General features: G+C 42.2%; 2 protein-coding genes across 3 annotated transcripts in view; one reads left to right on the top strand and one right to left on the bottom strand.

Moving 5' to 3' along the window:
* kdm2bb (lysine (K)-specific demethylase 2Bb) overlaps positions 1-4,283 on the bottom strand; it is a 245,450-nt gene extending 241,167 nt beyond the window's left edge. The window contains exon 1 of the mRNA XM_072247794.1: positions 4,119-4,283. The gene's annotated coding sequence lies outside the window, so the exon portion shown is untranslated. The remainder of the gene's footprint in view (positions 1-4,118) is intronic.
* Positions 3-23,304, top strand: LOC140190878 (calcium release-activated calcium channel protein 1-like). 2 transcript variants are annotated; one of them, XM_072247810.1, is made up of 3 exons: positions 483-563; positions 10,998-11,084; positions 22,493-23,304. In XM_072247810.1, exon 3 carries the CDS (start codon positions 22,499-22,501, stop codon positions 23,045-23,047), a length of 549 nt encoding a protein of 182 aa, XP_072103911.1. In that variant the 5' UTR covers positions 483-563; positions 10,998-11,084; positions 22,493-22,498; the 3' UTR covers positions 23,048-23,304. The 2 variants fall into 2 exon arrangements, with proteins under 2 accessions (XP_072103910.1, XP_072103911.1); XM_072247809.1 differs by lacking the exon at positions 10,998-11,084 and having other exon boundaries at positions 3-563.
* Positions 23,305-24,413: the final 1,109 nt, after the last annotated feature.

Here is a 24,413-nt window from a genome sequence, read left to right as displayed (position 1 = left end):
CAATGTGGGTCAGCCCTTGAATCGATCTGGCCGACACGGGGGCGGCGCGACACTGAGTGTCAGCCGGATCCCGGACCGCTTGATTGACAGCCGAGGTCTGGGTTCGGCTCGTTCACGGGAGACACACACACACACACACACACACGTACACGCAGCGAGCTACCGGCACAGGAGCTCGGCTCCTTCAGCTCCTCTCGAGTCTGCAGCGGGCCTCTGTGGTTTCTCTCATGATACAGTACACCACTTGGAGCAGAGATTCACCCTTACCGCGAGGCAACATTTTTACTTACGAGTTCGAGGAAATTTGCGCAAGCCTCACCTGAGAGACTTTTGGCTGTTAGCTCGTAGCTGGGACTACTTTTTTTTCCTTTTTCTCTCTCCACCGTGCTAGGAAGAAATAACCTGAATTAAATTGGGAGAGGTGTTTTCCCCCCTCTAATCTTTAAAAAATGAGTTTGAACGAGCATTCAATGCAAGCTCTATCCTGGAGGAAGCTCTATCTCAGCAGGGCAAAACTCAAAGCCTCCAGCAGGACGTCGGCTTTACTCTCTGGTTTCGCCATGGTAAGTTTGTATAGCCGCAGAACGATTGAAGAATTCACCAAGTTGCTATGTCAGTTAACTATCTGATCCCCCCTGTTTTAATATTTATTATCTATGCCCTTTTTTTCCTGTAAACTCACTTATACATAATTAAGTACTAAAGAACCCTTCACTCCGAGCATATTTTGCAGATTGACCAGTTATAAATAGCGATAGGCTCTGCACTAATAATGTTACAAATTAACATACGCTTGATTTGCGTTGAGTAAAAAGGAGTGGGGTGTTTCCGCACGGGAGTTTTAAAGCACCATTTACTGCGGTGTGAGTGTCTGTAATTTACTGTCTCGTCAAAATGTGGACATCGGTCCACAGCAAACGTGCAATCCAGTTAACACAGCTGGGGAAATGTGACCAAATCTTTGGGATCAGCAAGATTTGACTTTAATGTAGTATCATTTGCAGACAGGTTTAAAATAATAATTTGGAGATAAAGTATTGATGAAAATCGATCTTGTAATTCTCGCATTCCCTCTCCAGAACAAAAAAAAGCTGCAGTAATGCAGCAGATATCCACGTGTGTACTTGGCTTTTTAAACGGCTGCTGTAAACCACAAATACATTTATAAGTTCCTTCATTTTATTTTTAACTTTTGCTTTTTCTATCGAAATGAAGAGATTTTAATTTAGTCTTTGCATGTTTTTAATTTGAGCCTATTTGTAGAATCGTTTTGGTTGGGATATTAGCAATTAAAATCTCCGCAGGGAGGAAGAGCCTTTTTATTGTATTTGCACAGTATTTCAAGTTTTCGGTGGATTTTTGATCATTTCTACAGATTGTATTCAATCGTTACATCAGAACAAATACAATGTTGGCCATTAATTCATTTTTAAATACAGTAATATGTTTCTAATTAAAGACTGTACAAAATATTCCTGACCCTGGATATTATATGTTTTCAATTACTGGACCATGGAAATAACATTGACAGTTTGGCCAGCTGTACAAAATATTTATCGTATAGAAATCTGACCCTAACGCCTCAATTTACTACACCATCCTCCCTCACTTTCTGAAGTTAATTGAGTCAGGTTTCCATAGAGAACAATTCTGTTGGTACCATTCCTCATAAATGGGTTTGTTAACTGGGTATTGGGATTGCCAAGTTCTTTTGAAGGTAACTTAACAGTTGAGTTAATCATTAAATCTTTTTAAAAAAGGTTGGCCCCCAGGTTCCTAAATATAAATTTCCTAAGTGTAACTATTTTTCTTAATAATGATTTTAGGAGGGACATATTTCCAATAAAGGAGACGGAGCCAGCATTTCGGGTTGGTGATTTTCCAACAAAACTTTGAATTGAATTGAACGATCTTTATTGTCATTATACATAGGTACAATGAAACTCTGTTTGGCTTCCTCTCAGGCAATTAAATAAAGCGGTAGATAAAAGCAAGACAGTAATAGAAAGACAGTATTAAATAGATAAGTAGCAGAAAATAAGTCGCAGCAGCACCAGAAGATCACAGTAATGCACAATTACTGTCGATTGAAATATTAACTCTGTTTTAGTCAGCACAGATGTTACTGCAGCTGCAAAACATATTCTGTTCTGTTTTGGATATTTGATACCTGCAGTATTTTATACATGACCTTTATTATCTGCGGGGGGGTTTTCTTTTGTGAACCCCAATGCGCTTCATAATTAAGTCAGTTCGTGAGTTATGAAGGACAAAACAGGCACAATAGCGTAGTGGTTAGCACAACTCTTCACAGTACTAGGGACCTGGGTTAAATTCCTGCCGCTACCTATGAGGAGTTTGCACGTTCTACCCGTGAGGGTTTCCTCCAGGTGCTCCGGTTTCCTCTGGGTGCTCCAGTTTCCTCCCACAGTCCAAAGACCTACAAGTTGGTAGGTTGATTGCTCTTTGTAAATCATCCCGTGATTAGGCTAGGATTAAATTGGGGAATTGCTGGGCGGCTCAAAGGGTCACACTGTATCTTAGTAACTAAACAAAATGTTCAGTGGAGATGGAAGTATTTCCTGCACTTGGTGGATGTCTGAACCTCAAATTTTAGCTCTTTATTTCTTAATTTGTTTTGTATTGTAAATAATTTCTTAGGCCTGTCCATCAAATTTAACCCTACTTGTGCTTGGATAAGATGGTCAATGCTAATGTGATAACATCTTGAGGGAATTTTAAATATTGTAGTTTTCCCTTCTGGAATTGCTTTCCTTCATTAGAGGAAGATTTCTATTTATTTTATCTCTTTGTGTACTTGGATAATCCTAAATTGTTCAGCAGCCAATAAAGTACTTGGGAAATGTGGTCTCTGCATTTATTGCAGGGCTTCCCAACCTTTTTTAATGCCTTGGACCCCGACCACTAACTGAGGTTGGGAGCCCCTGTTGTAATGGATGAAATGAGGCACTCCTCTACGTTTCCAAAAATAATAATGAAATTGTAAACTTTTTTTTAAAAAATCAGGTGCTGGAAATACTCAGCAAGTTGGGGTGCATCATTGAGATGTTCTCACGACAGTGGTCTCACTTTAAGGACTTTATCTTGTTCTTGTTATTTATTACTATTTATTTATATTTGCATAGTTTGTTGTTATTTATTACTATTTATTCATATTTGCATTTGCATACTTCATTGTTTTTTGCACTCTGGTTGATCTTTCATTGATCTTGTTAAAGTTACTATTCTATAGATTTGCTGAGTATGCCCACAGGAAAATAAATCTTGAGGTTGTACAAGGAGATACATTTGTGCTTTGATAATAAAATTTACTTTGAGCTTTGAACTTTAAAGTGAGAAACAGAGTTAACATTTAAGATGCATAATTTTTCATCAGAATTGGTGATTATAGAACTTATTTTGTAGTGGTGGACTCTTGTTCTTTAACATAGTACATTGAAAGCTTTGGCATTCACTTCAGGACAAAATGGGGTCTCAATTTAATGTCTTGCCACATAGTGTAGAAGCCCTTCTATTGTACAGAACTATCAAAGCTATTTTGTGTCAAGGTTTGTACTGGGACTTGAACCCTCAACCTGATTCAGATGAGAGCCTCTAATTTTTTAAATTAACGTTGGTACAGATTTGTTTTTTTTTGCTACAGAAATGGCTTAACTGTTCATCACCAGATAGATTAGGACCACATCAAGTAAAATACATTCACTACCAAAATATGTACATATGCTGTATATAACCTGGAGATTAATCTTCTCTGTAGGCAGCCACAAGACAGGCATAATAGTACACATTTTTAAAAACAACACCACGGAACAAAGACTCAAACACCCAGTGTGTGGAAAGAAAAAATTGTGTAAACAAATAACACACAGAATGTTAACTGCCTTATTAACTCACATTAGTACAACTTAGCCTGTTTCTAATAATGCTTTTCCCCTTCTGAATATCAAATTTTAGTTTGAATCTCTTCATTCTACAGTACAGAAACAGCCTTGCTGGTTATTTACCACAGCAGTCTTTGGCAGCCCAGACAGTCATTGTCCAATGCTTCTGTCTGATCAGCCAGGTATAACCAACACAGCAATATGGCCTGGCCTTACCTGTGCCACCTTCTCTGTAGTCTTGTTCCCCTGCCCCCACACTCTTACAACAATCAACACTTTAAACCTCTCACATCAATGTGTGAGGTTCGAGTGTTCCAATGACATGGGTTTGCCTACTTCACCATCTGTGTAAACACTTTAATTGTCATTGTTGTCGGGCTTCTTGTCTGAAATGGAAAGCACCTCTTTTGGGCACCTCCTTCAAAGAGCAGGTGTGATTGGTTAATTCATGCCCTTCCGTGTGGTGTGATTAAATAGAGGGTGGGGTTGGGAAGAGACAACATCTTGGCTTGTTCCTGATGGCGAATGGTTTGTTGACACAGCACCATCTGTTGGCAGGAAATCAAATAGCATCAATGTTCAGTATTTAACAATGACTTTAAATTTTCAAAACAGTTCCAATGTTCATAGATGCGTTTTGTCATTCCGTGGCTTCTTGGAGTTAGTCATACAACACAGTAACGGGCCCTTTGGCCTAACTAGTCCATGCCAACCAAGATTCCGAGCTGAGCTCGGCCCATTTGCTCCATATCTCTAAACATTGGGGCTAGTGGGCCTAGTTGGGTCTAGTTATCTCAAGGTCGCTAGTTCGAGCCTCAGCTGTGGCAGCGTGTTTGTGCCCTTGAGCAAGGCACTTAATCACACATTGCTCTGGTCTGTGCGAGGAGTGGCGCCCCACACAGACTTCCAATCTGTGCCTTGTAAGGCATGAAAATGCCCGACGCAGGCCTCTCATGGTCTGAGTCATTGTTCCTTCCTTCCTTCTAAACCAAACTGGAGTCCATGGATCCCTTTGGTTAGTGGTAAGACTCCATGGCATAAAAAAGGTTGGGAACCCCTGCTCTGAACCTTTCCTTTCCCTGTACTTGTCCAAGTACGTTTTATAAAAAAAAATATTGTTAACCCATCTGCCTCAACCACTTCCTCAGGCAGCTCATTCCATTTATCCCTCAGCTTCCAATTAAATCTCAAAAGTTTAAAATTCAACCTCCAATACTTTATACAACCTTGAGAATCGCCTCCTTACAGGAAGCCACAAAACTAAGAAACCTAATAGAACCTATTTAAAAAGACCGTCAAACACCCAATGTGCAGAGAGGGAAGAAAAAAAACAATACAAGTAAGCAAATAGCAATCGGAACTGAAGCTCATGAAAGGAAGTCCACGGACACGAAGCCAGTCACCACTGCAGCCGATCCAGGAACGGACCTTCCCACACCCTGACCTTCTCGATCTGGCCCGGCCCTTAAATTGTCCAAACCTCATGTTGTTCCTTGTTCTCAGACCCAGGCCCCACTGCTTCAATACGCTCTCGAGCCGGTGGTCTGCCACCTCGATTCAGCCCATACCTGACCTTTCCAATTCAGCCTAAAAACACCTCTGGTCTTTCCTCGCTCTTGGGGCCCCTCTCACCTTAAACTTAAATTCCTCTAGTTGTTGATTCCCCAACCCTGGGGGAGAAAAAAAACTGGTGCATGTTCACTCCATCTCTGCTCCCCATGATTTTATACACCTCTATGACATCACCCCTAATTCTCCTACGCTTCAATGAAAAAGTCCCAACCCCTCTCTGTAACTCAGTGCCTCAAGTCTTGCAACGTCCTTTCTAAATCTCGGCACTCTTTACTGTTTAATGATATCTTTCCTCTAGCAAGGTGACCAAAACTGAATGCAATATTCCAAATGCAGCCACATCAACATCTTGTACAACTACACTGTAACATCTCAGCTTCAGTACTCAATATCCTGATAAAAGCCAGTGCAAAAAGCTACCTTCACCACCCTGTCTGCATGTGACGTCACTTACAGGGAATCATGTATTTATAACCCCAAATACCTTTGTTCTACAACAGTCCTAAGAACCCTAACAATGACTTGAATGCCCCATCTCGAGTTATGTTCTCAAAATGCGACACTTTGCACTTGCCTGAATTAAAATCTATGTGCAGTTCCTTGGCCCACTTAGCCAGCTGGTCAAGTTTCCTCTGTAATTCCTGATAACTAGCTTCACTTTCAATAACTAGTACTGTCATCTGCAGACCTCCTAACCATGCCTCGTACATTCTCAACCAAAGCATTGATGTAGATGACGAGTAGCAATGGGCTTAGCATGGTGGGGGGGTGGGGAGGAGACTCTAGTAATCGGGGGTCTCCATTCTGAAATATCTTCCACTGTCACTCTTTGCTTTTGACTTTCAAACCAATTCTGGATCCAATTAGCTAACTCTCCCTGGATCCCATGTTGTACTAAGTTCTAATTGAATTTGAAACATCCAATCTATAACTTTGAGCTTGGGTTCACAAAGAAGAAACCAATTGTGATAAAATTGATGATTAAAATTTCCAGGATCAAGGCAAGCAAGTTATATTTTTTGATAGATACTTAAATGTGTTGAACTTTTGGGGGGAAAAAAAAGTGAAGCATTGGGGAGGGAAAATGGTAGTAATTTAATCTTCTAGATAAATCTTGATTTTTTTTTGTAAAATGATGTTTGCTGTGAAATTCATTTAGATCGACACTTTCTCTCAAGCATAACAACAATTGAGCAAAATAATTAGATTCCTTAACCTTGCTGACAATTTCAACCAAAGCTAAATTTTGGTTAAAAACAGGGGTCTCTCAGGGAGGATAAAATAAGGATATTTTGATTTTTCTTTTAATCTCAAACTTGCAGTGTAAATTTTATGAGTAAATTCCTCTAAGGAACTTTCATGTCTACAGTATTAATCTGATTCAAAAACTTGTGCAGTTGGAATAAAGTCTGAGCTAATGAAATTTGTGAGCTACTTGATTAAAAAAGGGAGTACGAGGGAAATTAGATTTTGGTAGAGAACACGGGTTTAAATGGTAGATTGCTGTTTTACAAAGTGGAAGCAAAATGTACAGCTGGAGGGGAATTTCAAGTTAGATTATTTGAAGCACTAAACTATTAATGTGTGATGATGTGGAATTAGTTGAGGCAGTATGATATCACAAATTGAATATGCTGGAATATTTCACTTTTTTCCTTTGGCAAGCCAAACATAGAAAGCAAATTTGGCGGGGAAACGATGGTATCTGTGGAATAGAGCAAATAAAATCATTTGAATCAACATGTTGAAGTGAAAATTCTGAATTAATGATTAATTAATAAGAAACTCCAGAACAGGAAAGGAATCCTTTTTAGGATATGGGCAGGATTTATGATACCAGAGTGGAAGACTACAAGAGACAGTTAATTGGTGGACAGAGAATCAAAGAAAGAAGACAGCAAATGCAGAGGTTATAAATGGCAATTAATCAAAATAAGAGTAATTATTTTTAAATGATACAAGAGTACTGAAGTTCTTTAAAAAGATTCAAAGATTCAAAAAACTTTATTGTCATTCTAACCATACATCAGCTCTGCAGGGCAGAATGAGACAGCGTTTCTCAGGGGCAGTGCAATCATAACATACCAAATGATAAACATAACAATAAATAGTAAAACACAACAGCCATATGTCAGTTAAATCAGTTATAAGTGTCCAGTGCAAGTTAAAAGTGTCCAAGGTAGAGCAGCTATTTAGCAGTCTGACTGCCTGTGGGAGGAAGCTGTTTAGTAGCCTTGTGGTTTTAGTTTTGATGCTCCTGTAACGCTTGCCTGATGGCATAAGAACAAACAGTTCATGGAGAGGGTGTGAGCGGTCTTTAATGATGTACCGTGTATTCTGGAGGCATCGACTCTGAAAGAGGTCTTGGACAGAAGGTAGGGAGACCCCAATAACCTTCTCTGCTCCCCTAACCACCCTCTGCAAGGCTTTTTTGTCGACAGCACTGCAGCTGGAGTACCAGGTTGTGATGCAAAAGGTCAGCACACTCTCAACCACGCCTCTGTAGAATGTAGTTAAAATGTTAGTGAGGAGTGATGCTTGTTTAAGCTTCTTCAGAAAGTGCAATCTCTGCTGGGCCTGTTCCACAATCCCAGTGGTGTTCCTGGACCAGGTGAGATTGTCCGAGATCGGCACCCCAAGGAACTTGATGTTTTCCACTCTCTAAAAATATAGGATGTAAAGTTGTGCATAGAAACAGATTACCCTTTGGTTCCATTAGTACAGAGTAATAGGAATATAGTGGATTCTGGTTAATTGGGCCATCGGTAGTTAATCAGTTTGGGACAACTCTTAGAGAACAGGACTAAATTATTTGGGACACTATGCCACTTAATTGGGACAGGAGACTGTTGCCAAACAGTTTCTAACTAGCATCTATTGCATGCAATTGTGCGGTCTTTAGATACTACACTGTGTTGTCTTTAGATGCTACACTGTGCATAGGACGATCAGTTTTTAAAATAGTGTCAGTTGCGTCCATGTTCAAAAAGCACTGATTTTTGTCACTGATAGTTGGCAAGAAATAAGAAGTAAGGCAGTTTGGCAACATGAGATTCTGCAGATGCTGGAAACCCAGAGCAACGCTCACAAAATGCTGGAGGAACTCAGCAGGTCAGGCAGGATCTATGGAAATGAATAAACAGTCGGTGTTTCGGGCCAAGACGCTTCTTCAGGACTGGAAAGGAAGGTGGGGACATGCCAGAATAAATAGTTGGGGGAGGGAGGGGAAAGAGGAGAGCTGGAACATGATAGGTGAAGCTAGGTGGGTGGGAAAGATAAAGGGCTGGAGAGGAAGGCATCTGATAGGAGAGGAGAGTGGACCATAGGAGAAAGGGATGAAGGAGAGGGGTACCAGTGGGAGGTGATGAGCAATGAAAAGAGGTCAGAGTGGGGAATAGAAGAAAAGGGAAGAGGAAAGGATAAACTTTTTTTTAAACCAGGAAGAGAAATCAATATTCATGCCATCAACCTAATGACATGAACATTGATTTTTCCTTACGGTAAAAATGTTTTCCCTCCCCTTTCCTCCTACTCCTATTCCCCTCTCTGACTTCTTACCTCTTTTCCTCACCCTCCTTCTTCCCCTTCTCCCAAGATCCATTCTCCTCTCCTCAGATTCCTTCTTCTCGAGCCCTTTTCATACCCATCTGACTTCACCTATCACCTTCTAGCAATCCTCCTTCCCTCCCCCCCCACCTTTTTATTCTGACATCTCCCCCCCCCCCCACCCCACCAACCTTCATTAGCAGTGCTGAAGAAGTTCTGTCTGAAACACCAACTGCTTATTCATTTCCAAAGGCAATTTGGAACTCTTTTGCTCGCTGTAGTTTCAAGCATTCAGGTTAGGAGATGCCAGAAATGGCTGAGAGTGAAAACAATTCCAGTACTTCAAGTTAGTAATTATGAAGAATTTGAAGGTATTGACAATCATCTCAAATGTTAAAATGAAAATGAAGATTTGGAGGATGTGATCGTCTAAAACGTTGTATGAAGGCACTCTATTATCCACACTAGGTATCTGTGATGATTTTGCTCGCTTGCAATCATGACAGGTGAATTCCTCCATGGATAACTATTAGGAACTAATACAGGGTTTTATAGTACCATAAACCAGGGGTTCCCAACCTTTTTTATGCCATGGACCCCTATTGACTGAGGGGTCTGTGGACACCAAGTTGGGAGATAGTAGTGTTCTAATTTGTTCTGTATTTTATTTACAGTAAATACATAAATTGTTCCTCAGTTAAATGATAGTTTGTCTTTTTATATACCTTTTAATGATTTCCTAAAACTTTGGTTAATTGGGCAAAAGTGTACTGGTCCTGATGTGTCCCAATTAACTGGAATCCACTGTATTTGCATCTAGAGCTGAACTGTGGTTAACCAATCAATTTTCCAACATTACAACAACATCTATTTCACATAGGCTAATGGCTGTAACCATTTCGTTTGCGGTCCGTGGTTGTGGGAAGGCCATTAAGTTAGTATTTTCCCCCCAAAAACAAACTGTTCAAGCTGGCCTAGAACACGTTGACCAACATAGCAAGCCGCAGGCATTGTTCCAATGAGCACTTTGATACAAGTACAGTGGTTTCCCTTCTGCGTTGGGAAGCTGTTTATATCTATGCGTTAAGATACTTTGTGGGAAAATTAGTAATTTTGATTTTTTTTCTCATTGCAGTAATGTTGCCGCATTCCCAGTAATCTGTTATGACACAGCAGTGTAGCAGTTTGCGGACAACTTTAGAGCACCTGCTGTAAGACTAGGGTTCAAATCCCGCTGCTGTCTGTAATAAGTTTGGACATTCTCCCTGTGACCGTATGGGTTTCCTCCGGGTATTCCGGTTTCCCCCCACATTCCAAAAGACATACGGTTAGGGTTAGTGAGCTGTCGGCGTGTCATATTAACGCTGGAAGCGGGCTGACGTGCGGTCTGCCCAATCCTTACGAATTTGATTTGATGCAATGACACATTTCACTGTATGTCCTGCTGTACCTGTCGTAAGCAGCATCCATCATCAAAAATCCTCACCACCCAGGCCATGCTCTTTTTTTTTTTCACTGCTCCCATCAGGTAGAAGGTACAAAGGCCTCGGGACTTGCACCACCAGGTTCAAGAACAGTTACTACCCGTCAACCATCAGGCTCTTGAACAAAAGAGGATAACTACAGTCATCTATTGAGATATTCCCACAACTAGTGATCTCACTTTAAGGAGTCTTTATCTTGTTTTTTCATGCTCTCATTATTTATTGCTATTTATTTATATTTGCATTTGCACAGCTTGTTGTCTTCAATGCTGTTGTTCTGTCATTGATCCTGTTTACAGTTACCATTCATCTTTATTGAAATGTTTTCATACATCAAAATAGTGTCCAATTTTAGGCACTTTATTTGGCATTTTGAGCTTCTGAATTCAAAGGGACACTTTAACTGTTTGAAACTGATGCATTCAAGATGTGCAATGTGTGATTTTTCTGCAAGTTTATCTTCGGTGGTAGAAACTTACTTATTAATTTTCAGGCACTGATGCTTGACAGCTGTGGCAAGGCTTCACCTCTTACAAAGTGAGACCAGGTGACATGGGTGACAACAAGGTTTCGCTTCCAGGTGAGTTCAGTGCCTTCTATGCTCACTTTGACCAGCAAAACCTGCAGGAGCCTTGGCAAAGTCTCACAGCCAATGATGACCCTGTGATTTCAGCCTCTGGTGCTGAGGTGAGGGCCATCTTTCAGGAGGGTGAACCATGGAAACTATCCAGCCCAGTTGGGATACCTGGCTGAGTACTAAAGACCTGTGCTGATCAACTGGCTGGAGTGTTTACCGATATCTTTTAACTTCTCACAGTCTGGGGTACCCACCTGCTTCAAGCAGGCTTCAATTATACTGTTGCCTAAGAAGATTGTGGTAACCTTCCTCAATGACTATTGTCCACTGTAACAAAGTACTCTGAGAGGTTGGTGATGAAGCATATCAACTCCAGCCTGAGAAGTGACTTGGATCTGCTTCAATTTGCCTACCGGCACAACAGCTGCATGGCAAATGCCATTTCATTGTCCCTTCACTCAATCCTGGGACAGTTGGACAGCAAAGATGCATACATCAGGATACTCTTTATCAACTGTGGCTCGGCATTCAGTACTATCTTTTTTTAATTTCAAGATATACTTTATCATCCTCTCAAATCTAATCAAGAGCTTGACCTCAAAACCTCCTTCTGCAATTGATCCCTAATTTCCTCACTTGCAGACCCCAGTCAGTTTGGATTGGCAATATCTCCTCCACAATTTCCATCAGCACAGGTGCTCCACAAGGCTGTGTGCTTAGACCCCATACTCTTCTCACTGTGAGGCTAAGCACAGCTCCAATACCATATTAGATTAGATTATGAGGACACGCAGTGCTCTTTTATTGTCATTTAGTAATGCATGCATTAAGAAATGATACAATATTCCTCCGGTGTGATATCACAGAAACACAGGACAGACCAAGACTGAAAAACTAACAATAACCACATAATTAGTACATATAGTTACAACAGTGCAACAATACCATAACTTGACCTAGAACAGGCCATGGGTACAGTAAAAAAGTTCAAAGTCTCTTGAAAGTCCCACATCTCATGCAGACGGGAGAAGGAAGAAAACTCTCCCTGCCATGCCCGACCACAGTCCGACTCTGAGTCGTCGGAAAACTTCGAGCTCCGATCAGCCCTCTGACACTGAGTACCGAGCACCATCTCTGCTGAACACTTCAACCCCAGCCTCGGTCACCAGCAGCAGGCAAAGCCAAGGATTTTGGGGCCTTCCCTCCGAAGATTCTCGATCACACAGTAGCAGCAGCAGCGAACTGGGCGTTTCAGAAATTTCTCCAGATGTTCCTCTGTGCTTTCTCACGTCTGTCTCCATCAAATCAGAACTGTGCACGGCATCCTACTTACAAATAAGATATCATTTCACCGGAGAGCTGCCTCGCGCTGCCATCTTCTCCTCCCGCAAATACAAATTTGCTGACAACACCACTGTCATTGGCGGAATCAAAGGTGGTGACGAATCAGCATAAAGGAGGGAGATTGAAAATCTGGCTGAGTGGGGGTTCAACAACAACAACTTCTCACTCAATGTCAGCAAAACCACGGAGCTAATTGTTGACTTCCGGAGGAAGAAACCTGAGGTCCATGAGTCAGTAATCGTCGGGGGATCAGAGGTGGAGAGAGTTAGCATTCTTTGGTGTTATCATTTCAGAAAATTTATCCTGGGCCCAGCACTTGAGTGTAATTACGAAGAAAGCACAGTAGCACCTCTACTTTCTGAGAACTTTGCCAAGTTTCAGCGTGACATCTAAAACTTTGACAAACTTCTATAGATGCGTGTTGGAGAGTATATCAACCGGTTGCAAAACAGCCTGGTATGAAAACACCCATGCCCTTGAATGGAAAAACACATCTACTCAGAGCGCTGTTGCAGAGAAACAGCATCCATCATCAAGGACCCCCAGTGCCCAGGATATGATCTCTTTTGCTGCCATCAGGAGGAAGTTACAGGAACCTCAGGCCTTGCACACCACCAGGTTCAGTAACAGTTATTGCACTTCAACCATCAGGCTCTTGAACCAGAGGAGATAACTTCACTTGGCCCATCACTAAGCTGTTCCCACAACTTATGGACTAACTTTCAGGGATTGTTCATCTCGTGTTCTCGATACTTATTGCTTATTTACTTTTTTTCTCTCTTTTACACTGTTTGTTGTCTTTTGTTGCTGTCTTGTTGAGTTTGGTCTTTCATTGATTCTGTTATGTTTCCTGGAGTTGCTGTGTATGCCCACAAGAAAATGAATCTCGCTGTTGTATGTGGTGACATATGTACTTTAATAATAAATGTATTTTGAAGTTTGAACTTTGATTATTTTGATCCAGGCTTGGGGAAGTCTGAAGTTTTAATAAATTTACCTCCATGGATGGTATGCAGGAAACACCTGCTTTAGGACTTTGGAGTAATGAAAATTTGCCCTTACAAATTCATAAATTATAACTCAAATTTGAGATACAAAATTAAATTCATTCTTGTTGAATAAACTCTTCTCAGGTTTTCAGTCGGGTACAGGTATCGATTATGACTGACATGATGCCCAGGCATCTCTAGTCCGGTGGTATTTGTTCCCCCCATAGTCCGTCCCTCCTGATTAGTTAGTCCTCATCCAGTCAGACCTTATCGATTATTCGTCATTAACACCTGGAAAGCACTAGATTCTTTTTCAATTGTACACAAGGTGGGAGAGCGGAAACCTGATTGGATAAGGACTAACCAATCAGAAGGGCTGGACTAGAGGGGTGTAAATACCACCAGACTATACATACCCAGGCATCATCGCTGATGAAGATGGCAGAGTTTATCATCGAAATGCCTGTCAGAATCAATACCTGTACCAGGCTGGAAGCCCGAGAAGAGTTTGTCCATATTATACGTTGGGAAAGCACTTATTTCTTTTTCACTGGTGTGGGGGAAGGGAGTAAATAAACTCTTACATTCACTTGCATTTCGTGACACACACAGAAGATGCGGCTTAGCAAAAATCACAATGTGGATAATTTTTTTGGGAATGCAAACTCTAACACCCACAACCAAGGGTTACCTATGTATTTTATTCTCTTGTGTAAGGTCAGTGGAACTTTGAAACTTGTACCTTGCTACATTCCCTGTATACTAGCAGACTTCAAAATTTTAATTCCTTGCCCTGCACCTTCTCCACGATATCTGCTTCTACACTTCTGTTCAGCCATTTATTCCTGCACACAACTTCAATTTCTTTATTCTTGCTTGGCCTCCTTTCCCTCTCTGAGATTAATTATTCTGTCTTGGCTTCTCCGCCTTTGGCAGCTCCCTCACTGTCTTTGTCTAAACTGGCATCTTGCTTAGTCATATATTTTTCACGGGAGGTGTTCCTATAATAAAAACAATAATCCCAGTGCCGAAGAAGAGCAAGGTGGCATGCCTGAATGACTATCGACCTGTGGCTCTGACATCAATTGCTATGAAGTGCTTCGAGAGATTGGTTGTGGCACACATCAACCACAGCCTACCAGTCAACTTCAACGCTTTGCAATTCGCCTACCGGAGCAACAGTCAACGGCAGATGCCATCTCTCTGGCCCTACGTTCCTCCTTAGAACACCTGGAGAATAAAGACGCATACGTAAGGCTCCTTTTCATTGACTACAGCTCTGCCTTTAATACCATCATTCCAAATAAACTGATTCCTAAGCTCCGGAACCTGGGCCTTAGCACTCAGATCTGCAGCTGGATCTTCAACTTCCTCACAGACAGGATCCAGGCTTTAAAAATAGGGGACAAGCTCTCCTCTACAATCACTCTGAGCACCGGTGCCCCACAAGGCTGTGTACTCAGCCCCCTGCTGTACTCACTGTACACCCATGATTGTGTAGCCAAGTTTCCATCAAACTCAATATATAAGTTTGCTGATGACACAACAATTGTAGGCCGTATCTCAGGTAATGATGAGTTTGAGTACAGAGAGGAAATTAAGAACCTGGTGGCACGGTGCGAAGACAATAACCTATCCCTCAACGTCAGCAAGATGAAGGAATTGGTTGTTGACTTCAGAAGGAGTAGCGGACCGTACGGCCCAATTTACATCGGTGGTGCGCAAGTGGAACAGGTCAAAAGCTTTAAGTTCCTCGGGTCAATATCACAAATCACCTGACTTGTCCAACCAAGCAGAGTTCACTGCCAAGAAGGCCCACCAGTGCCTTTACTTGCTGAGAAAACTAAAGAAGTTTGGCCTGTCCCCTAAAACCCTCAGTAATTTTTATAGATGCAGTGTAGAAAGCATTCTTCTAGGGTGCATCACAACCTGGTATGGAAGTTGTCCTGTCCAAGAAAAGAAGATGCTGCAGAAGATCGTGAACATGGCGCAGCACATCACACAAACCAATCTTCTGTCCGTGGACTCACTTTACACCGTACGCTGTTGGAGCAGTGCTGCCAGGATAATCAAGGACACAACCCACCCAGCCAACACACTTTTCGTCCCTCTTCCCTCCAGGAGAAGGCTCAGGAGCTTGAAGACTCGTACGGCCAGATTTGGGAACAGCTTCTTTCCAACTGTGATAAGACTGCTGAACAGATCCTGACCCGGATCTGGGCAGTACCCGCCAAATATCCGGACCTACCTTTCAGGTTTTTTTGCACTACCTTACTTTCCATTTTTCTATTTTCTATTTAAGATTTATAATTTAGATTTTTAATATTTACTAATTTTTACTATTTTTAATAATTAATATTTGTAATCCAGGGAGTGGGAGGCGCAGAATCAGATATCGCTGTGATGATTGTATGTTCTAGTATCAATTGTTTGGCGACAATAAAGTATAAAGATTCTGCAGATGCTGGAAATCCAGCGTAACATACAAAATGCTGGAGGAACTCGACAGGTCAGGAAAGGAATTAAGTGCTGACGTTTTGGGTCAAGACTGGGGGGGTGGGGGTAAGAGGAAGGAGTACAAGCTAAAAGGTGATAGGTGAGGCCAGGTGAGGGGGTAAGGAGAGTGAAGTGAGAGGCTCGGAGGTGATAGTGGAAAAGGTAAAGAGCTGAAGAGAAGGAGGAGAATGATTTGTGGGAGAAAAGGAGGAAGGACACCAGAGAGAGATGGGGGGGGAGAAATTACTACAAGTCATTCGTGCCATCAGGTTGGAGGCTACCAAGACGGAATATGAGGTGTTGCTCCTCCAACCTAAGAGTAGCCATCTTGTGGCAGTAGAGGAGGCCATGGGCTGACATGCTGGAACAGGAATGGGGATTGGAATGAAAATGGTTGGCCACTGGGACATTCTGCCTGTCATGGATGGAGCAAAGGTGCCACCAGTCTACGTCGTGTCTCGCCCATGTTGAGGAGCACCGAACACAGTCGATGATCCTTTCAGACTTGCAGGTGGTGTGTCGCTTCACCGGGAAGGACCGCTTGGGGCTCTGATTATGGGTGAAGGGGGAGGTGAGTGGGGCGGGTGTAGCACTTCTTCGGGTTTGCAGGGGTAAATGCCAAGAGGACAATTCGTGAGGAGGGACAAATGGACAAGGGGATACCTGCAGAAAACGGGGGGTGGGGGAGTAAAGATGTGTTTGGTGGTAGGATTCCATTGAAGATGGCAGAAGTCCTAATGTTCTAATAATCTTCATTTGTGCTTATTTTTAAAAACCCTCTATTATCATAACACCTTCCAACCTGTTGTGACTGCGATATAGCTATAGATGTGTGGCAGTTAATTCTGAGGTTACTCTGACAAGCACCTGCAAAATCAACAATCTCCACCAACAGGTGCTCAAGGACACAACTACCTGAAGACTTTATACAGCTCCCTGGCAGAGTCTCACATGATCCTATCTGTAGAAATACGTTTCTTCATTGCTGGGTCTGTTGTGACCGTCAATGAAAGCTACCAGTGAGACACAATGCTGGTAGTATAAAAGTCTTTACTCAGCACATACAAGCCGACATCCATTGGAGTCACTCTGGATAGAGGCTTACTGACCCAACATTACATCACCTATTATATGCTAAAGATCAAAGGTAATGACAGGACAATTCTATAGTTACTGTGCATCTACAGTGCTTCCTTTGAATTACATACAATTTTCAAATACCTCCATCTTTACATCCACACTCCAGACGCCCAAAATGAATGTTAATTACCCTGTCTCTTTGCTGCATTCGTGCAGATGCAGACATCTCAGGTCTATGCAGTGTTATCATTCCCAATCTGCAGCTTCAAGAACACCATTGTTCTGAGCAGCATTTTTAAACTGTCATCTACAATCCACATTCAGATCTGAAGACTGGTTGCTGTTGAAATTAATATTTGCTGTATTTCCATAAACTCCAGGATACACCCTAACAGGTCTAAATTTCAGAACTCCCTACCCAATAACACTGGGACTATGTCTACAAAGCTTTAGCGGTTCATTCGGGAAGCCCACACACCACTGTCTTTCTGAGGCAAACTGGGCATGAGCAATTAATGCTGGAAATTGAGTAAATAACCTAATTAGAATGAAAATAGAATGCAAAATGAAGTCCCCTGAAGTACTGGTGTTTTTGCTTTGCAGCCTGATTACATTTAGAGCAGTGTGTGTAAGATATTGCAGGCCATTACATTTTCAAATCTCTTACTAGCTCTTCCTTCAGTTAGTCCTGACGAAGGGTCTCGGCCCGAAACGTCGACTGTACCTCTTCCTAGAGATGCTGCCTGGCCTGCTGCGTTCACCAGCAACTTTGATGTGTGTTGCCATATCATTTGATGTTATAGTTCATTGGAGAGATACTTTTAATTCATTGCAAAAAGAGTTGGTGCTGTAAGCTTCAAACTAAACAGAATTGCTTATAATTGTTAAAACTGCACGCATATTTTTTCAATCACTGGATTTGAACAGGGGTTTAGATAAACATGTACTCCTAAACCATCGAGTTTAGTCGATTAATACTGATATGAAGCCTGTCCCTTGGCTGTGATCTCCACTGGCTTATCTTTAGATAACAGTTGATTTCCATGGTGGTGTCTTTGTCCAAGTTTTGCTTTCACAAGTCAGGAAATGGTTTGCTTTACAGTATGTGAAACTGCACGCAGAGTGAAACATTTAACAGGAAGTTATGAGGGCTGCTTTTAAATAGTGCTATTGTGTCTTCCATAAATTTGAAGAGTAGCTCCTGCTTGCTTAAATGTACGAAATGCAGACCCAGGTTTTGCATAGACAGTTATAACAATTGGCTAATCAGTTTTAGATTGCAACCCTGTATGGAAAAGACACAGAGCAAAATTTGTGCAGGTGAAGAATGGATTGGCAGAAGTTCCAAATGAGTCACAGAACGGGGCTAGAACGGGTAGGCCAACTTGTGTTTGTGGAGATCTTCGTTAGGAAATGATCTTGCGAAATGTTAGCAATAGGTCTAATGATCTGGAATTGTTCAGTTTTAGGGGCAGTTATGCACTGGTGGGGGAAGTGGCCCAGGCTTCTAGTAACCAGTTTAGTCTTGTCTGTAGTGACAAAGCGAAGATGGCCATTTAATCTTTGTCTCTTAATAGCAAATCCAATTTGTCCCTTTGTTTGTTTTTCTTTTTTTTATTTCATGCTACTTTATATAATATATCTTTATATAATTATTAAAACATACAGTGGAACAGTACAGCAGATCCCTTTAGGCTACGATGTTATGGTAATCTATACAAACCTACTCCATGATCAATCTAGGCGCTCATCTGACACAGTCCATAACCGTCCATTTTTCTTAGATGCATGTGCCTCAGAGTCTTTTAAATGACCCCGTTGTACCACCGCCATGAGCAGTGCATTCCAGACACCCATAGCTCTCTCTGTTTTCAGATCCCTTTGATATCTTCCCCCAAACTTTCTTCGAATTAAAGGAATGTATTGGCTACTGCCACCCTAGGAGAGAAAGATGCTAGCTGCCCACTCTAACTTTGCCTCTTATCATCTTGTACACCTCTATCAAGGCACTTCTCATCCTCCTTTGCTCCAAAGAGAGAAGCCCCAGCTGGCTCATCCTATCTTCATCAGCCGTGCTCTCTAATCCAAGCAACATCGTGGTAAATCTGGGCACTTCCTTCCTGTAATGAAGTGAACAGAACGAAACACAGTCTAACCAGAGTTTTCTAAAGCCACGTTAGCTCACAGCTCTTGAACTCAATTCCACGACCAGTGAGGGCCAGCACATCATATGCTGCCTTAATCACCCCATCAGTTTTGAGGGACCTATGCATCTGGATTCCAAGACCCTTCCGTTCCTCCACACAGCCAAGAATCTGGCCATTAATCTCGGATTCCACCTTCAAATTCGCTCTTCCAAAGTGTATCACTTTTCCAATTGATCTCCACCTGCCACTCCTCCTTCCATTCCAATGTTTATATCCCATTGTACCCTTCAACACCCTTCACAACACACCAACCTTTGAGTCATCTGCAGACTTAACCCACCCCTCCACTTCCTCACTCAAGACATTTATTAAAATAATCACACAGCGGTCCCAGAACAGATCTCTACAAAACACCACACAATGCTGTTTATCCCTATTAATACCATGATTCTCCCAGTGTTCATAAATCCTGTCCCTAAGAATCCTCTCCTTTGGTTTGCCCACTACTGGATGAGACCTATTACCTTGAACGACATTTGCCAGCCTGCAATCCTTCACTGCCACTCCTGTGCCCATGAGGATGTAAATCTTGTTGGCAATCTCTCTTTCCTCGCTTCCCATCGTAACCAGGGGTTTATCTCGTCTGGCTCCAGTGTCTTATCTATCCTAGTGTTTTCAGAAGCTCCAATGCTACCTCTTTTTTAACCTCGATGTGCCCCAGTGCGCTGAGCTCACATTATCGAAGTCCCTCTCCTTGGTGATCACCGAAGCAAAGTATTCATTAAGGAGCCCCCTGCCACCTCCACGTCCAGTACATGTTATCCACCTTTATCACTGAGCACTCTAATCATCTTGTTCTTCACGTATGTGTAGAATGCCTTGAGATTGTCCTTAATGCTACCAAGGCCTTCTCGTGTTCCTTCTAGCTCTCCTCAGTCCCTTCTTTAGCTCCTTCCTGGCTACCTTATAATTCTCAAGTGTCCTGCTTTCCATCTGGGTAGCCCCCTACCTGATGGTATGAACATCAATTTCTTAAACTTCCAGTAATTCCACCCCCCCCCCCCCACCTTCATGACTCCTCATTCCCATTTACCCCATCACCTTATCTTCAGGCCTGTACATCACCTTGCTCTGGTGCTGCTCCCTTTTTCTTTCTTCCATGGCCTTCTGTCCTCTCCTATTGCATCCCCCCTTCTGTCCTCTCCTATTGCATCCCCCCTTCTGTCCTCTCCTATTGCATTCCCCCTTCTGTCCTCTCCTATTAGATTCCCCCTTCTGTCCTCTCCTATTGGATTCCCCCTTCTGTCCTCTCCTATTAGCTTCCCCTCTCTGTCCTCTCCTATTAGATTCCCCCTTCTGCAGCCTGTATCTCTTTCACTAATCAACTTCCCAGATCTTTACTTCACTTCCTCAAAGGTCTTTCCCTATCACCTTGTGTTCCTTCCTCTCCCCACTTCCTTACTCTTGACTCCTCATCTTTTTTTCCCAGTCCTGATGAAGAATCTCAGCCCGAAATGTCGACTGTACTCGTTTCCATAGATGCTGCCTGGCCTGCTGAGTTCCTTCACTATTTTGTGTGTGTGTGTGTATGTGTGTGTAGCTTGGATGTCCAAACATGTGCAGATTTTCTCTTGTTTGTGTCAGGAATCCTTCCTGGGCACACCTAACAAACGCAGCCCCTTCTAAACCTTTTGCACCTTTCAAAAATCTGCTGCCTTATTTGCACCTCAGTTTCCCAAGGCTGTTGGGGGAGGTTATAGAATACTCCAAACAGAGTAGTTGTTCCCTTCCTGTTTCTGACTTCCACCCACACTGACTCAGCAGATGTCCTGTTTCTGCAGCTGTGATATATTCTCTGTGATTAGCAATGCAGTCCTCCACCCTTTTTTTAAACCAACCTTCCTATCTCCTTTGCAATCTCCAGACCCTGCAATATCAAACAGCCAGTGCAGCCCTTGTGAGAACCAAGTCTCTGTAATGGCCACAACATCATAATTCCATGTTCTGATCCTGCTTGTATGATATTTCATAGAACACAATTGCATGTAATATATATAGTTAACAAAATGTTAATTTTATCTATACTTGCACCCTGCTAATTGCTGATCACCGGCTGCTGTCGGAAGATGACCCACCCGTACTCAGGCAATCGCTGTCTCTTTTGATGCAGAGTGAGAGCCTGTCGGTTCTCAAGACGAGGGTGGGGAAGGGTGCTTGGAGACGCGATGCGGAAAATTGTAACATCAGGATAGGGAGCTGCTGGTCTCCGCCCTCATTGTTGCAGGAGCGACTTCTCTCTCCCTCGATAGCAAGAGAGAGAGACTGTCTGAGATGCTGAAGAGCTGGGTTATGGGCTAGTCTTTAATGATCTCTGGATCAAGGTCTCTTTGCGGTGCTTTGCTATGTGGGGGTGAGGTCGATTCTGCTCCTGCTTGAGCGATGGGAGGCTTTGATATTTCGATCATTCATTCTTTCTGGTTTTTGTTTTGTAGATGCCTGTGAAGGGTAAGAATTTCAGGTTGTATACTGCATACATTCTCTGGTATTAAATGGAACCTTTGAACCCATTACCATTTGTCTACTTATTTGTTATTTTTTAATAACATGCAGCATGGAATAGGCTCTTCCAACACTTCGAGCCACGCTGCCCAACAACCCTCGATTTATTCGTAGCCTAATCACGGGGCAGTTTACAAATTACTAACCGGAACATTTTTGGATAACGGGAGAAGGCCAGAGCACCCATGCGGCCACGGGGAGAAGGTACAAACTCCTTACAGGCAGTGGTGGGAATTGAACCCGGGTCGCTGGTATTGTAAAGCCGAGCGCTAACCACCATGCCACCGTGCCACCCCATGCTATTATTCTATCAAGAGTCTCCATAATTGTGAACACTGGCATTAAATCCTTTTAATCGGGAGAACTGCATTGGAATGAGCACAAATGGATTTGATTATCGTCCCGTTGTTTGCCATTTGCTGATGCAGGCACAGTGTTAAAGTTTTAAAATTCCAGAAAGGAAAATGAGAGAGAAACAAAACTACAGTTCCAAGTGCAATATTGAAAACTGGGATAATTTTGGCAGTTTGTTGGGAGAAATAGGGCCACTGTATACGTTTCTCTGATAGGGACACTAAAGATCTTGGGCAGGACTCGTAAACTGGGAGAAGCAGGGGTATTTTAATTAGAGACTACTACACAGTGAACTGTAGAGAGTTGAGGATTTGACTTGAAAATTTTAAATTTTACACGTCACACAAAGAGGCTCAGGAATCATGAAGTTGTACAGCACAGAAACAGGTTCCAGAATGTTAACTCCTGTACTCCAAGTAATTGTCTTGTTTTCTTTTTTTAGGTAGCCATGGTGGAGGTACAGCTTGAATCGGGGCAGGATTACCCACAAGGTCTCTTGATTGCTTTCAGTGCCTGTACGACAGTACTGGTTGCAGTACACCTTTTTGCTCTCATGATTAGCACTTGTATTCTTCCCAATATCGAGGCCGTTAGCAACGTCCACAACCTCAACTCTGTCCACGAGTCGCCCCACGAGCGTATGCACAGGCATATTGAACTTGCGTGGGCTTTCTCCACGGTGATTGGGACCTTTCTTTTCCTCGCTGAAGTCGTGCTACTGTGTTGGGTTAAATTTCTTCCATTAAAGAAGACTCCTGTGGATTCTACGAAAGATAATTCGACATCGATATCGCCCGGAAAAGCAGCGGCTATTACATCCACAGCAATTATGGTACCTTCTGGAATAATTTTTATCCTATTTGCTGTTCACTTTTACCGGTCGTTAGTCAGCCACAAGACAGAGCGAGTTGAAAGAGAACTGGACGTACTTGTACAGCTGCAGGACCAGTTGGACAGAGGGGACACGTTGCACCCAACTGGGTCTCATTTTGGATAAGAATAGTTGTAAGCTTATTGGAATAGCCTTACGACTAGTTTACAGCACTTTGTGCATGAGATGACTGTTACACAAATCTACAAGTGCTAGCTGATCCTCAGTACTACTATGGAATACCTTGGGTCAATAACCAGCAGAGAACACCTCTGTTTTCACTTTTAAATTCAGATTAAATGACAGTGCATGTATTAACTTTAGATTTGTATGGAATTTTAAATGGATTGTTTAAACTTTCATTATTAAAGAAATCGGGTGTACGTGTGTTTTACAGGCATGTCTTAATAACAATTTTTTTTAATGTAATACGCAAGTTTCTCTTCATTTATAAAGCATTTATTTATGGGACATGCAGTGCTGGCCTTCAGCAGCAGCCAGTGCCATTAGTTAATTTGCTGGTGAATTGTGAGGGGGAAAATAATCGCACTTTGGTCTGTGTGACAAAGGTGTCTCTTGGCTGTTTGTCCTTCTCAAATGCTTGCTATTTCCTTATCCAAAGAAATTGATTGTTACTGTCACCTATGCCTGTCCCTGTTGTTTGCATACAGCACATCTATCTTAACTGTGATAGACCTCTTGAGATATTCCGATTTCCCCTTTTTTACACACACAGGACCTTAAATCAACCTGACATATTTAATCCCGCTCCTGCCACTTCATTATCAATTACTTTGTATGTCTCTGAAAACAGTCATCATGTTGCATTCCCTGACTAGTCTAGAAAAAAAACTTGCATAACTAACTCTACAGAACTTTATTTTTCACATATTTGACACTGCTTACTGAGCATAAACTTCTAGTTTATCTCCCTCTACTTTATTCAAGGCTGTTGCCAGATGTCATGCTGTAGAGGGAAGGAAGAAAGGAAGTGTATTATGATAAAACAGCAGTATACATAAGTGATCAGTATACGTAAAAATTGACATGTAGCCACAGAACAGTGCTGAGTATCTTTTTGAATGGCTTACGACAATCAACAATTAACTCAAAGTGAATCAATATTGTTTGCTGCAAGGGAAGATGAGCACCACATAAGAGCCGGTGATAGCTTCAAAATAAAATACAGTATAGCCACTCCCTTTATATGCATGTACAGCTGCTCTACTTCAGCTCAAGGATGGAATGTATTCTGTTTGTCTACTTGATCAGTGTCCTTGGCATTCTTACGACAACGGAATCCACTGGTCTGCAGTTAAGGACTGTGGTTTCATCAGCATAATATTGCATTAATGCTAGTAGCAAAGCGCTCTGGAAGAATACGGGTTCCATTTTGTTGCAGACAAAAAATGTAATTTTGTTACTACAAGTAAAGAACATTTCCACAAGGAAGATGGGTCTCCTCAGAGATTAAAAAGGAAATGTATTCATG

Source organism: Mobula birostris, chromosome 31, assembly GCF_030028105.1.
Source record: "Mobula birostris isolate sMobBir1 chromosome 31, sMobBir1.hap1, whole genome shotgun sequence".
Classification (NCBI taxonomy): Eukaryota; Metazoa; Chordata; class Chondrichthyes; order Myliobatiformes; family Myliobatidae; genus Mobula; species Mobula birostris.
The sequence above is the reverse complement of the archived record's forward strand: the minus strand, read 5'-3'. Positions and strand labels throughout refer to the sequence as shown.

Bases quoted from the DNA above. Each gene is read 5' to 3' on its own strand.
- LOC140190878 (XM_072247809.1), top strand. From the start codon at position 450: ATGAGTTTGAACGAGCATTCAATGCAAGCTCTATCCTGGAGGAAGCTC. The intron at 564-22,492 runs GTAAGTTTGTAT...TTCTTTTTTTAG, and splicing joins TACTCTCTGGTTTCGCCATG to GTAGCCATGGTGGAGGTACA.